General features: G+C 50.4%; 1 protein-coding gene across 1 annotated transcript in view; it reads left to right on the top strand.

Annotated features, from left to right (window-relative positions):
- Positions 1 to 14,958, top strand: part of gabrb2a (gamma-aminobutyric acid type A receptor subunit beta2a) — a 414,196-nt gene that overhangs the window by 384,886 nt on the left and 14,352 nt on the right. The window contains exon 7 of the mRNA XM_038795983.1: positions 14,416 to 14,568. Coding sequence (XP_038651911.1) covers positions 14,416 to 14,568 — 153 coding nt within the window. The remainder of the gene's footprint in view (positions 1 to 14,415; positions 14,569 to 14,958) is intronic.

Raw genomic sequence — 14,958 nt, 5'->3', positions numbered from 1 at the left:
GAGAGGCCTGACAGCGGCGGGACTTCGGCTGGAGAATCGCCGTGGGGGGCACGCTGATCGGCGGGGCACGATTCCTGCTCCCGCCGTTTCCCAGGTGGCGGAGAATTCCGGCCACGGCGGGGGTGGGATTTGGGCCGGCCCCGGGCGATTCCCCGACACTGCGGGGGGGTCGGAGAATTCCACCCCCTTATCACTGCTCTCATCTTAAAAGGCCCCCACACCATTCTATTTATGGAAGTATTGACCAGTTTATTTCAAATAGTTACAATAGCAGCATGAAAGTTTTGTTATTAATTAAACTGGTCAGAGTTTCCATCAGTTTAATGAGCGATAAAACCAAAATGTGTCTGCAGAATAAGTTTGAGATTGCTTTTGTGGGACTTGGAGGAGCAGAACTGTCTACCACCATGATTCTGTGTCCTACTACAGCCCACCCCCCACACCCTACCCACACTTCCATTATTGCTAGTGTTGAGCCCAGTATTTGATAGCCTGAATACACACTGCCGAACATTGACTGAATGAAATGAGGTCATGCTCTCAAAATCGCTGCTGCTGCTTTTCCATGTGTATGGGAGACTGACCGACATACTCCACTGGTTAGGTGCCAAAAAGTCAGAATTAACTCCATAGTCTGTTGGAAAACAGCAAACAAATGTTTTGACCTTTATATTTGTATTAGAGCAATGATGATGGACATAATGTTGCACTTGAATTGAGGTTGTTGATTGATTTGTACTTTATTAACTAAATCTGTGAATCTTCCTCTGCATTAACATATTTTGTTCCCCTATCCTCTTAATTAATCTGTCATAAGGATAGAAACAATAAAACATAAGGACCAGCTTTTAAGATGCTGTATTTGCATCACATGATACATTGTAGATTTTGAAAATGAAAAAAACTGCCAGGTTCTAAAGTGATCTGTTACAAATAAATCAGCATTCAGTCCACCTGTTATCCAACTAAATTAAAAGCAGTCTTTAAGACTAACAATGTTGAGAACATTTCTCTCATGTTAGTTCACTGTAAAATTCACAATGCTGTCGAGAAGCATCTTAGTTGTTACTAGGATTGATTGCAAGGCTGTAATCTAATCATCGTATTTAAGTGCCTCATATAAAGATTAATAGATATCTGTTTGACTGAAATGTAATAAATAAATGGAAATGCCCTGATCCAAATTTCCTGGACTTCACTGGAAAATAAAATCGAGTGAGTATAAAATGAACAACCGACTTGCTGCCAATCATTTCCCCCTTGGTGGGAACAGTTGAATTCAACTCTTTTTTTTTCCAGCCAGCTAATGCAAGACATGATTGCGACATTTAAATACCTTGCATGAGGCTCTGATACTGTCAGTGCTGTCAAATTAGTAAATTAATTGGGACCTAGGGCATAATTCTCCGCCGCATCGGGAACCCTGCTACCAACGGCGGGTGGTGGAGAATTTTGATGGGCGGCAGGGCAATGCGCCTGCCCCCCGCTGACAAGAGAATTGGAGATTCAAATGGATGCAAACAGGCCTTAATGACCAATTTGCATCCACTTATCGGGCTGGGCACTGTAACGAGGTAGCGGCTCGTTGGTCTAGGGGTATGATTCTCGCTTTGGGCCTTTCAGTCTGGGAGCATGCAAGAGGTCCCGGGTTCAATTCCAGGATGAGGCCTTGAATGTTGTTTCCTATTGGCCAAGTCACAGGTTTTGGGCAGCACAGCATTGTTGCTTCACAGCGCCAGGGTCCCAGGCTCCATTCCCGGCTTGGGTCACTGTCTGTGCAGAATCTGCACGTTCTCCCCGTGTCTGCGTGGGTTTCCTACGGGTGCTCCGGTTTCCTCCCACAAGTCCCGAAATATGTGCTGTTAGGTAATTTGAATATTCTGAAATTCTCCCTCTGTGTACCCGAACAGGCACCGGAATGTGGCGACCAGGGGCTTTTCACAGTAACTTCATTGCAGTAAGCCTACTTGTGACAATAAAGATTATTATTATGATGCTCCGGGCTGGGAATCACGTGGCCGAGGATTTCAATAAATATGGACAAACATGGTCCTGATGTGGTGGCGCTCGCCGTGGTCCAAGAGGGTAACCCATTAAGAGGGTTGACTCCAAAGTCCACCCAAGGGCCATCCATTTCCCCCAAACAATGCCAGTCCTTCCCCCCCCCCAACCACCATCAGAGCCCCCCCCACCAAAGCCCCCTCCTGAGAACCCAATATAAAGAGACCCCCTAAATAGGGGGATCCCCAACATAGAAGCCCTAAATATGGGGACTCATCACCCCCCCCCCCCCCCCCCCCCCCAGCCCGGAGCATCATAATAATAATAATCCTCACAGAGGATTGAACTTGAACATTCTGAAATTCTCCCGCTGTGTACCCGAACAGGCACCGGAATGTGGCGACCAGGGGTTTTTCACAGTAACTTCATTGCAGTAAGCCTACTTGTGACAATAAAGATTATGTTCAAGCTCCTCTGGGCTGCACAAAAAATGTTTCGTCATTCTTGCCCTCGGTTCACCCTTCGTCCCAATTCTGAGACCATCCCAAAACCTCCTCCCTCTGACATACCTGAAAGCTATATGAAAGAAAGCTTTTTCAAGCAGTGAGTAGTAAAGGCCTGAGTGTGCTGAGGGCAGATTCAATCAAAGCATTTAGAATGAAATTAGGCTTACCTGAATAGGAAGAATTTTCAGGGTTATGGTGAGAAGGCAGGAGATTGGACTAATTGAATTTCTTATTCAGAAAGCTGATATACACACGATGATATTGGCAACCATTCCTTTGATGCCACCCAAAATAAAATTTTGCTTCGACTTCCCATTGATTTTGGCAAGATATTTGACCAGTATAAGCAGAATAGTGCTGAGGAAATATAGGGATGAATTAAGACCATAAGACATAGGAGCAGAATTAGACCACTCAGCCCATTGAGTCCGCTCCGCCATTCAATCATGGCTGATATTTTTCTCATCCCCATTCTCTTGCCTTCTCCCCATAACCCCTGATCCCCTTATTGATCAAAAGCCTATCTATCTCTGTCTTAAAGACACTCAGTGATTTGGCGTCCACAGCCTTCTGTGCCAAGGAGTTCCACAGATTCACCATTCTCTGGCTGAAGAAATTTCTCCTCATCTCAGTTTTAAGGGATCGTCCCTTTAGTCTGAGATTGTGACCTCTGCTTCTCATTTTGCCCACAAGTGGAAACATCCTCTCCACATCCACTGTATCCAGGCCTCGCAGTATCCTGTAAGTTTCAACAAGATCCACCCTCAACCTTCTAAACTCCAACGAGTACAGACCCAGAGTCCGCAACCGTTCCTCATATGACAAGCTCTTCATTCCAGGGATCATTCTTGTGAACCTCCGCTTTCCAAGGCCAGCACATCTTTCCCTAGATATGGGGCCCAAAACTGCTCAGAGTACTCCGAATGTGGTCTGACTAGAGCCTTATATAGCCTCAGAAGTCCATCCTTGGCCTTGTATTCTAGCCACCTCGCCATGAATGCCAACATTGCATTTGCCTTCCTAAGTGCCAACTGAACCTGCACGTTAACCTTAAGAGAATCATAAACAAGGACTCCCAAGTCCCTTTGTGCTTCTGAATTCCTAAGCATCGCCCCGTTTAGAAAATAGTCTATACCTCCATTTCTCCTTCCGAAGTGCATAACCTCACACTTTTCCACATTGTTTTTCATCTGTCACTTCTTTGCCCACTCTCCTAGCCTGTCCAAGTCCTTCTGCAGCCCGCCTAAATCCTCAATACTACCTGCCCCTCTATAGATCTTTGTATCATCTGCAAACTTTGCAACAGTGCCTTCAGTTCCTTCTTCCAGATCATTAATGTATATTGTGAAAAGTTGTGGTCCCAGCACCCACCCCTGAGGCACACCGCTAGTCACTAGCTGCCATCCTGTAAAAGACCCCTTTATGCCCACTTTCTGCCTTCTGACAGTCAACCAATCCTCTATCCATGTCAGGATCTTACCCTTAACGCCATGGGCTCTTAACTTATTCTCCTATTCGGCACTTTGTCAAAGGCCTTCTGGAAATCTAAATAAATCAAGTCCACTGGTTCTCCTTTGTCTAACTTCCTTGTTACTTCCTCAAAGAACTCTAACAGATTTGACAGACATGATCTATCCTTGACGAAGTCGTGCTGACTCAGTCCTATTTTATCATGCACTTCCAAGTACTCCGTGATCTCATCTTTAATAATGTACTCTAAAATCTTACCAATGACCAAAGTCAGGCTAACCGGCCTATAATTTACCATCTTCTGCTTCCCTCCCTTCTCAAACGGTGGTGTTACATTAGCCACTTTCCATTCCTTTGGGACCCTTTCTGACTTCAGTGATTCCTGAAAGATCATCACCAATGCCTCCACAATCCAAGGGGCTGGTTTAGCTCACCAGGCTAAATCGCTGGCTTTTAAAGCAGACCATGCAGGCCAGCAGCACGGTTCGATTCCCGTACCAGCCTCCCAGGACAGGCGCCGGAATGTGGCGACTAGGGGCTTTTCACAGTAACTTCATTGAAGCCTACTCGTGACAATAAGCGATTTTCATTTTTCATTTAATCTCCTGAGCTATCTCTTTTAGAATCCTAGGGTGTAGTCCATCCGGTCGAGGTGATTTGTCCACCTTCAGACCTTTCAGTTTCCCCAGAACCTTCTCCTTAGTAATGGTCACTGCACTCACCTCTGCCCCCTGGTTCGCCTGGAGCTCTGGCATCCCACTGGTGTCTTCCACCATGAAGACTGATGCAAAGTAACTATTCAGTTCGTCTGCCATTTCTTTGTTTCCCATTATTGCTTCTCCAGCTGCATTTTCCAGTGGTCCAATGTCTATTTTTGCCTCTCTCTTACCTTTTATATATTGAAAAAAACTCTTCCTATCTTCCTTTATATTACTAGCAAGCTTGCACTTATACTTCATCTTCTCCCCCACCCTTGTTATTTTTTTTGGTTGTACTCTGCTCGCTTTTAAAGGCTTCCCAATCCTCTGGCTTCCCACTAATCGTCGCCACTTTGTATGCTTTTTCTTTAGCTTTTATGCTGTCCTTGACTTCCCTCGTCAGCCATGGATGTCTTGATCTGCCCTTAGCATGTTTCCTCCTCCTTGGGATGAATTTCTGTTGTGCCTCCCGAATAACCCCCAAAAACCCTGGCCATTGCTGTTCCACTATTTTTCCTGCTGGGCTACTTTTCCAATCATTGAACTAAAAAATTCTAAGTTCATTTGTGGCGGGTTTTGCCGGGAGTTTCCCGTCGGCTGTGCCTACGAGTTCCCTACTGCTATCAAACGATACTTAGGGCGTGATTTATGGCAACCCTGCGCCAGAAAAGCAGCTCACCACGGTGCAGCATGACCTCTAGAAGCCGGGGGACCCTGCTCCCATGATCTACCCGGCTCACAACGCCTCGCGAGATCTAACATGATTCATGAGACGGCGCGATGTGAATTCCGCCCATTGTGGGCGGGATCACTTTTTAGTAACAAAAACAGAAAATACTGGACAATCTTAGCATCTCTGGAGAGAAAAGGAAGCTAATGTTTCGAGTCTGGATGAATCTTTGTCAAAGCTGAATAGGGCTGGGGCAGATTTTTTGTTAGGAAACCTGAAAGTTCAAGGGGGCGGTTCTTCGATATGGAGGCCAAGTGTTCGCGCTGTCGTGAACACCGCCACATTTCACGATGGCGCGAACAGGTCCCGGGCACGATCTATTCTGGCCCCACAGGGGGCCAGCCCCGCGCTGGAGTGGTTCACGCCGCTCCAGCTTCCTTGGCGCCGCACCAACCCACGCATGCGCAGTTGGGCCCGCTCAATCCTGCGCATGCGCATGGGCTGCGACATCCTACGCATGTGCGGGGAACTTCTTACGCGCACTGGTCCCGACCCAACATGGGGTTGGTGTTCAGGGGCTGGCTGCACCAGAAAGTAGGCCCGGGGGGGAGAGGCCGGCCCGCCAATTGGTGCGGCCCCGATCACGGGCCAAACCCCATCGGAGGCCCACCCCCCCGGTGAAGGAGCCCCCCACCCCTCCCCACAGGCTGCCCCCCGAGTGTTCCCGCAGAGTTCTTGCTGGCAGCGACCAGGGGTGAACGGCGCCGGTGGGACTCTGTCATATCAGGACAGCCGCTCAGCCAATCCGAACCGGAGAATTGGCGGCCCCGCCAATTTCAGCAGCCAGCGCCACACCAAACGCGCCAGCGCAAATGGCGCCGATTCTCCGCACCTCGGAGAATCGCGCTCTGGCGTCGTGGTACGGTTGCGGCGATTCACCGGTCCAGCGCAGGGCTCGGAGAATTGCCCCCCCCCAGGTTTTCCTGGAATGTTGAATCTGTGTTGCTCCAGTTCTGGCCTCATGCGCGCCCCAAATTCATTCTCTGTTCCATCGTCAATTATGCCTTCGACTGCCTTGGCCAGAAGCTCTGCAATTCCCTTCGTAAGATGCTTTGTCCGCTTTGTTATCTCTTGCTCCTCCTTTAATATTTTGTTTAAAAGCAAGAGCAAGGGCGCAATCCAATGGCCACGGTGCACCGGAAATGTACTTTGCGCAGTATGGCCGATTAAAGCCGGGAGGCCCTGCTCCCAGATCTACACGGCTCGTGAGATTCAACAAGATGTAGGCGGGATCACGTTTTGGCAAATTTGCATGTTAGAGCGAGGCGTAAGCCTCACCCTAATGTGCCGATTCCTGAGGTACTTGAGGCTTTGGGATTCATCCCTTTCGCCTCAGATACCTTGGGCGAGCGCTATTCAGTACTGGTTGCCACAAACGAGGATCAGAGGGCATGGCAATTATGGGGGTCTCGAGGGGATTGGAGGCACCCAGCTATATGCCCTTTGGGCAGGGTGTTACCCTAGCACTGCTGGTGCCACCTGAGCACCCTGGCACGGCCACCTGGGCAGCCTGGCAGTGCCAGCCTGTCACCTTTGCTGTGCCACCTGGGTGCCAGCCTGGTATTGCCAAGGTGCCCAGGTGGCACAGCGTGCAATTGGGCTGGGAGTGCCCAGCATGGGCCTTGGGGGAGGTGCAGAGGAGTTGTGTGGACCCTCCCATAGTGTGTTTGGGCTAGGGGGAGGGAGGTTGGAGGTCATTTTGGGGGATTGGAGATTGGGATTCCAGCGAGCGGAACTTCCCACTGTAAAAAATTGTATGCCTCGACCACATCTTGCCCATTCAGTCCCCTTATACAATGCGAGTCACGTTGAATAGCCATGTGTTTCTCAGCGCTGCAAGCGCCAGGAAACAAGTGGCTTAACACACTCGCGAGGGGACTTTGTTCAATTTTGGGAGAATCGCATCCAAATCTCTAGTCATCTATTATATCTTATTTTGTGACTTGGTGTCACATTTTGTTTGATAATGCTTCTCTTAAGCATTTGGAGCATTTTACTTCATTAAAAACACTGCATAAGTGCAGTTTGTTCCTTAATCCTCTTCCTTCAAGTATCAATGCCTAAGGGGATGTTGGTGACGGTGGATTTCCATTGGATCGATCCATGGCAAAATACAGGAGTGGTTTGCCGTTGCATTCTGCTCTAACTGCCTACTATCAGGCGTATTGGAAGAATTTGCAATCAACCTATTTGGCCATCAGATCCTGAAGTGTGATTTGAATCCAGATCTTCTGGCCTAGAGACAAGGATGCGACCACTGCACCACAGTATAGTCTATTCCTTAATGCTATTAAATTTAATTGCACATCTAAGAGATTATGCAACTCAGTTAGTGCGATTCCCATGCTGTTTCCTCATAGCCCTGCATGATTTTTATTTTCTGATAGTTATTTGGTTCTCTTTTGAAAGCCATGATTGAATCCACCTCATCTACAGGCTCAGATAATGCATTCCAAATTTGAACTACGTTCTGCATGAAAAAGTTTTTCTTCACAATACCTTTGGTTCTTTTGCCAATCATCTTAAATTGGTGTCTTCAGATTCTTGACCCTTCCATCGATGAGAACTGTTCTTCACCACCTATTCTGTCCTCATGATTTTGAACACTTCTACCAAATCTTCTCTCAACCTTCTCTAAGGAGATCAGTCCAATCTCGCTATGTAACTGAAGTTCCTCGTTCCTGGAACCATTCTCGTAAACCTTTTCTCAACCCTCTCTGATGCCTTCACGTCCTACCTAAAGCGTAGTACCCAGAATTATACATAATACTTCAGTTAAGGCTGAGCCAATGTTTTATAAAGGTTTGTCATAACTGCCTTGTTTTGTACTCTGCCCCTATAAAGCCCAGGAGCCCATATGCCTTATTAAACACTTTCTCAATGTGCTCTGATAGCTTCAATAATTTGTGCACATGCAGCCCAGGTACTTCTGCTCCTTTCCCCCTTTACTTTAAATTGCTTCCCTATCAATATTTCACTCCACATTTCTCTGCATTTTCTGCATTCTGCTACACAACCACCCATTTCACCAGTCCTCTTGAAGTTTATTATTATCTTCCTCACAGTTCACAATACTTCCAAGTTTTGTCGCTCCGCCAGGAAGTCTAGGAACGGCTGCCACCGCCTGAAGAACCCTTGTACAGATCCCCTTAAGGCACATTTCATCCTCTACAATTTAATAAACCTTGCCATGTCGTTAATCCAGGATTCCACGCTTGGGGGCCTCGCATCCTTCCACTGTAGCAGAATCCTTCACCGGGCTACCAGCGACGCAAAGGCCAGAATACCGGCCTCTTTCGCCTCCTGCACTCCCGGCTCACCTGACACCACAAATATTGCGAGCCCCCAGCTTGGCTTAACCCTGGAATTCACTACCCTTGACACCGTCCTCGCTACACCCGTCCAGAACTCCTCCAACGCTGGGCGTGCCCAGAACATATGGGTGTGCTTTGCTGGACTCCCCGAACACCTTACACATCTTTCTTCACTCCCAAAAAACCGGCTCAGCCTTGCCCCGGTCATGTGCACCCTGTGCAGCACCTTAAATTGTATCAGGCTGAGCCTCGCGCAAGAAGAGGAAGAGTTTACTCTTCCAAATGCATCCGCCCACATACCCTCGTCGATCTCCTCCCCCAGATCCTCCTCCCACTTACCTTTTAACTCCTCCGCCGAGGCCTCCTCTTTCTCCTGCATCACCTGATAAGTTGCCGAGATCCTAACCTCTCCAACCTACACCCACGAAAGCACCCTGTCCTGGACCCTGCGCGGCCGGCAGCAGCGGAAACTCCACCATCTGACGCCTAACGAACGCCCTTACCTGCATGTATCTGAAGGCATTTCCAGGGGGGAGCCCGAATTTCTCCTCCAGCTCCCCAAGGCTCGCAAACTTCCCGTCAATGAACAGGTCCCCCATCCTCCTAATTCCTGCCCTGTACCAGCTCCGGAACCCCCATCCATTTCCCCCGGGACAAACCGATGGTTCTCCCGTATCGGGGACCACACCGAAGCCCCCACCTCCCCACTGTGGCGTCTCCACTGCCCCCAGATTTTGAGGGTCGCCGTCACCACCGGGCTCGTAGTGTACCTCGTCGGAGGGAGCGGCAGCGGTGCCGTCACCAGCGCCCCCAGGCTCATGCCCACACAGGACGCCATCTCCAACCTCTTCCATGCCGTCCCGTCCGCCTCCATTACCCAATTGCGTACCATCGCCACGTTGGCAGACCAATAGTACCCGCAGAGGTTAGGCAACGCCAGCCCCCCCCCCCCCCCCCCCCCCCCCCCCCCCCCCCCGTCCCTGCTCCGCTCCAGAAACACCCTTCTCACTCTCGGGGTCTTCTTCGCCCACACAAACCCCATATTACTCCTGTTAACCCGCTTGAAGAAGGCCTTAGGGATCAGGATGGGGAGGCACTGAAACAAAAACAAAAACCTCGGGAGCACTGTCATTTTAACCGACTGCAACCTACCCGCCAGGGAGAGCTGCAGCATATCTCACCTTTTGAACTCCTCCTCCATTTGCTCCACCAGCCTCGTTAAGTTGAGCTTATGCAGGGCCCCCCAGCTTCTAGCCACCTGCACCCCCAGGTATCTAAAACTCCTTTCTGCCCTTTTAGCGGAAGCTCACCAATCCCCCTCTCCTGGTCTCCCGGGTGCACCACGAATAGCTCGCTCTTCCCCATGTTGAGCTTATACCCGGAGAAATCCCCAAACTCCGTAAGGATCCTCATCACCTCCGGCATTCGCCCCACCGGGTCCGCCACATACAATAACAGATCGTCCGCATACAACGATACCCGATGTTCCACCGCCGGCATCATAATTACATTCAAGCGCCTACGTACGTTGGTATTCAACTGCCTCCCTTTCACAAAACCCGTCTGATCCTCGGTATGATCCCCGGAACACAGTCCTCGATCCTCATGGCCAATATCTTTGCTAGTAGTTTTGCTTCTACATTAAGGAGTGAAATCGGCCTATACAACCCACACTGCAAGGGATCCTTGTCCTGCTTCAGAATTAGAGAAATCAGCGCCCTAGACATCGTCGGGGGCAGGACCCCCCCTCCCTTGCCTCGTTGAATGTCCTTACCAGCAGCGGGCCCAACAGGTCCACATACTTCCTATAGAATTCCACCGGGAATCCATCTGGCCCAGGTGTCTTCCCCGCCTGCATACTCCTTAGTCCTTTGACCAGTTCCTCCAACCCAACTGGTGCCCCCAGCCCCGCCACCTGCCCCTCCTCTACCCTCGGGAACCTCAGCCGGTCCAGAAAGCGACCCATCCCCCCTCCTCCGATGGGGGCTCAGACCGATACAGTCCCTCATAGAAGTCCCTGAAGACCCCATTAATACCCACCGCACTTCGTACCATGCTTCCCCCTCCCTCCCTCACTCCCCCGATCTCCCTCGCTGCCTCCCGCTTCCGAAGCTGGTGTGCCAGCATCCGGCTAGCCTTCTCTCCGTATTCGTACACCGCCCCTTGCGCCTTCCTCCACTGCACCTCCGCCTTCCTGGTGGTCAACAGGTCAAACTCGGCCTGGAGGCTGCGCCGCTCCTTAAGTATTCCCTCCTCAGGGGCCTCTGAGTACCTCCTATCCACCCTTACCATCTCCCCCACTAGCCTCTCCCTCTCTTTCCTTTCCTTCCCCTCTTCGCGGGCCCTGATGGAGATCAGCTCTCCCCTGACCACTGCCTTCAGCGCCTTCCAGACCACCCCTACCTGCACTTCCCCGTTATCATTGGCCTCCAGGTATCTCTCTAAACACCCCCGGACCCGCCCGCTCACCTCCTCGTCCGCCAACAACCACACCTCCAAGCGCCACAGCGAGCGCTTGGCCCTCTCCTCCCCCAGCTCGAGGTCCACCCAATGCGGGGCATGGTCAGAGACGGCTATCGCTGAATACTCCGTGTCCTCCACCCTTGGAATCAGCGTCCAACTCATTACAAAAAAGTCAATCCGAGAGTAGGCCTTATGGACATGGAGAAGAATGAGAATTCCCTGGCCCCCAGCCTCGCAAACCTCCACGGATCCACTCCTCCCATCTGGTTTATAAACCCCCTCAGCACCTTGGCCGCCGCCGGCCTCCTGCCCGTCCTAGACCTTGAGCGATCCAATGCCGGATCCAGCACCGTGTTGAAGTCCCCCCCATTATCAAGCCCCCTGTCTCCAAGTCCGAGATCCGGCCCAACATGCGCTGCATGAACCCCGCATCGTCCCAATTCGGGACGTATACATTTACCAAGAACACCCGCACCCCCTGCAGCTTACCACTCACCATCACATACCTACCTCCATTATCTGCCACGATGCTCAACGCCTCAAACGACACCTGCTTCCCCACCAAAATCGCTACCCCCCGATTTTTTGCATCCAGCCCCGAATGGAATACCTGCTCTACCCACCCCTTTCTCAGCCTTACCTGATCTGCCACCCCCCCCCCCCCCCACCCCCCTCCGCCGACTAGCCATAACCCTTTCTAGGCCAGCCACGTGCCGCGCCCCCTGCACTTCTCGTTTCCCCCCAGCGGCAGATCCCCGCCCCGACCTCCTTTACAGACTCCAGCTCCCCCTTGGCCATTCCAGCAGCAACCCCCCCCCCCCCCCCCCCCCCCCCCCCCAGCTAGGTCTCCCCCTAGCTGCATTGCTCCCCCCATTGCACTCCCATGAGTCAGCCGACTCCTGCTGACCCCGACCACTCCCGCCACTCCATCGGCCCCCCCAGTGTGGGAATCTCCCCTCCCCCCTCCTGTCCATCAACGGGCTCTCCCCAACCCGCCGAACCCACCCCCATCCACTCTCAGTGCGGGAAAAAGCCCGCGCTTTCCAGCACCGGCCCCACACCTTTCCACCCTTAGCGCGGGATAAAGCCCGCGCTTTACACCCACCCGACCCCGCCCCCTCTGGCATAGCTCCCTTTCCTGGCCCAGTCCCAATTCCCCCGGCTTGGGCCTCCCCCCACCCCACGGGGCCCCATCCCCATTTCCAGCCACCGACCACCGACGCCCATAGGCTTTTACCTGCACCCCCCCCCCCCCCATGAACCCACCCGACAGACAGAGAAGAAACATTGTCCAAACTAACCACAAAATCCCCCCAAATCACAACACAACAGTCCCAACCATCCCCTCTCAGCGTCCCCTCGTCCCTGGCCCTCAATCCATGTCCAGCTTTTCGGCCTGAATAAAGATCCACGTCTCCTCCGGCGTCTCAAAATAATGGTGACGGTCCCTGTAGGTGACCCACAGTCGCGCCGGCTGCAACATGCCGAACTTCACCCCTCTCCGGTGCAGCACCGCCTTAGCCCGATTGTACCCGGCCCGCTTCTTAGCCACATCCGCACTCCAGTCCTGATAAACCCGGACCTCAGCATTCTGCCACCTGCTGCTCCGCTCTTTCTTGGCCCACCTTAACACATATTCTCTGTCCGCGAACCGGTGGAACCGCACCAGCACCGCCCGCGGCGGCTTGCTGGGCTTGGGCCTCCTCGCCAGCACTCGATGGGCCCCCTCCAGCTCCAGGGGCCCCTGGAAGGCCCCCATGCCCATCAGCGTGTTCAACATGGTGACCACGTAGGCACCCACAGCCGATCCTTCCAGCCACTCCGGGAGACCCAGAATCCGCAGATTCTTTCTTCTCGACCGGTTCTCCATGTCCTCGAACTTCGCCTGCCATTTCTTATAGAACGCCTCATGCGCCTCCTCCTTCACCGCCAGGCCCAAGATCTCGTCCTCATTCTCCGAGACCTTTTGCCGGACCTCTCGGATCGCCGCCCATTGGGCCGTCTGGGTCTCAAGCAGCTTGTCAATTGACACCTTCATCGGCTCCAGCAGCTCTGCATTCAGCTCCGTGAAGCAGCGCTGGAGAAACTCCTGCTGCTCCTGTGACCACTGTGCCCACGCTGCGTGGTCTCCACCCGCCGCCATCTTGGTCTTCCTCCCTCGTACCTTTCTCTGCTCCAATTCCACTTTTTTCACCGCTCCACTCTGGTACAATCCACACAATGCTGGGGGAATATTGCTGTCCCCTTCCCACACTGGGACTCGTCGAAAAAGTAACGTTGGGGGCCCTAAAAAGAGCCCAAAAGTCTGTTTCTAGCGGGAGCTGCCGCACGTGCAACTTAGCTCTGCATAGCCGCAACTGGAAGTGAGTCTAGGCTGTTAATAAGTCAACAAAAGCAATCGTCCTAGTTCTGAACCATAGAGTTCAGTCCTCCATTTCGATAAACTGCTACTCTCGGTTTCCTGTCTTTCAACCAACTTCATTTCCATGTTGCCATTGTCTCTTTTATTCCATGTGCTTTAACTTTGCTGACAAGTCTGCTATGTGGCATTTTATATTATGCTTTTTGGAAATCCATGTATGTCACATCAAACGCATTACCCTCATCATCCCTCTGCATTAACTCTTCAAAAAGCTCAAGATTTGTTTTTCACAAATCTGTGCTGGCTTTCTTTAATTCACCAACATTTGTCAAGTGACTGATAATTTTGTCTCGGATTATATTTTCTGAAAACTTTCCCACTACTAAGGTTAAACTGGTTGGCATGTAGTTGCTGGGCATATTCCTATGCCCTTTTTTCAACAAAAGATAAAGTCATTAAACATGAAAACATACATTGCATAACATGGAGTGATGCTGTGGCAGCTGTAAATTCTAGCCTGAGATGTTGGCTATGAAATGTTGGAGTTTCAGTCTAATGGTTTATCACCTTACCCAATAAGAATATTAACTGGTGAAATATCACTCAATCAATGTTCCTGCTATAAACAATTAAAACAGACTGCATGCAGTTGAAATTTTGATGGGAACCGTGCACTCAGGTATTCATCATTTGTAGAAATACCTGATGAATAATGTGATTTATAATTTGGGAAGTTATGAGTACCAAAGAGCTGGAAACATGTAGAGTTTTTTTTGCTTGTCAGGAATCAAATGCTGTGCACTTATTTATCACAGACTTAATATTCAGTTCACTGCAGAATTTAACATATTTGTATAAAATTTCCTTCCAGGTTCTTACCCCAGGCTTTCCCTCAGTTTCAAGCTTAAAAGAAATATTGGTTACTTCATTCTGCAAACATACATGCCTTCCATCTTGATCACCATCCTCTCATGGGTGTCTTTCTGGATTAATTATGATGCATCTGCTGCACGTGTTGCTTTAGGTATGACATTTTAAGTATCTGCAGGTTAGCATACTTACTGTTATTTATTCCTTGTACAACCTACAGTTTCTTTTGTTCCTCTGTACAGTATATTTCGCTCAGGAAATAATTTTGAATAGCAATAATTAAAATCTCTAATTATGCAAGATCAAAATATCACAGCAGTGGGAAAGGCCGAAAAATCCTGCCCTCAACCACTTGTGTTATTTTTGATCATTAAATGTTATTCAAGAACACTATTAAATGTTATTCAAGAACATGGTCAGAAAATGCAAAATTTCTGCTGCCTAAATGCTATGCAGTACTTCCATACTTGATAATCATACTTCAGGATACTCTGACAAGTTACCCAGTTTAGGGGAGATTTTCGGCCAATCCCATCAGCGGAAT

This window comes from Scyliorhinus canicula, chromosome 4 (genome assembly GCF_902713615.1).
Source record: "Scyliorhinus canicula chromosome 4, sScyCan1.1, whole genome shotgun sequence".
Classification (NCBI taxonomy): domain Eukaryota; kingdom Metazoa; phylum Chordata; class Chondrichthyes; order Carcharhiniformes; family Scyliorhinidae; genus Scyliorhinus; species Scyliorhinus canicula.
The sequence above is the reverse complement of the archived record's forward strand: the minus strand, read 5'-3'. Positions and strand labels throughout refer to the sequence as shown.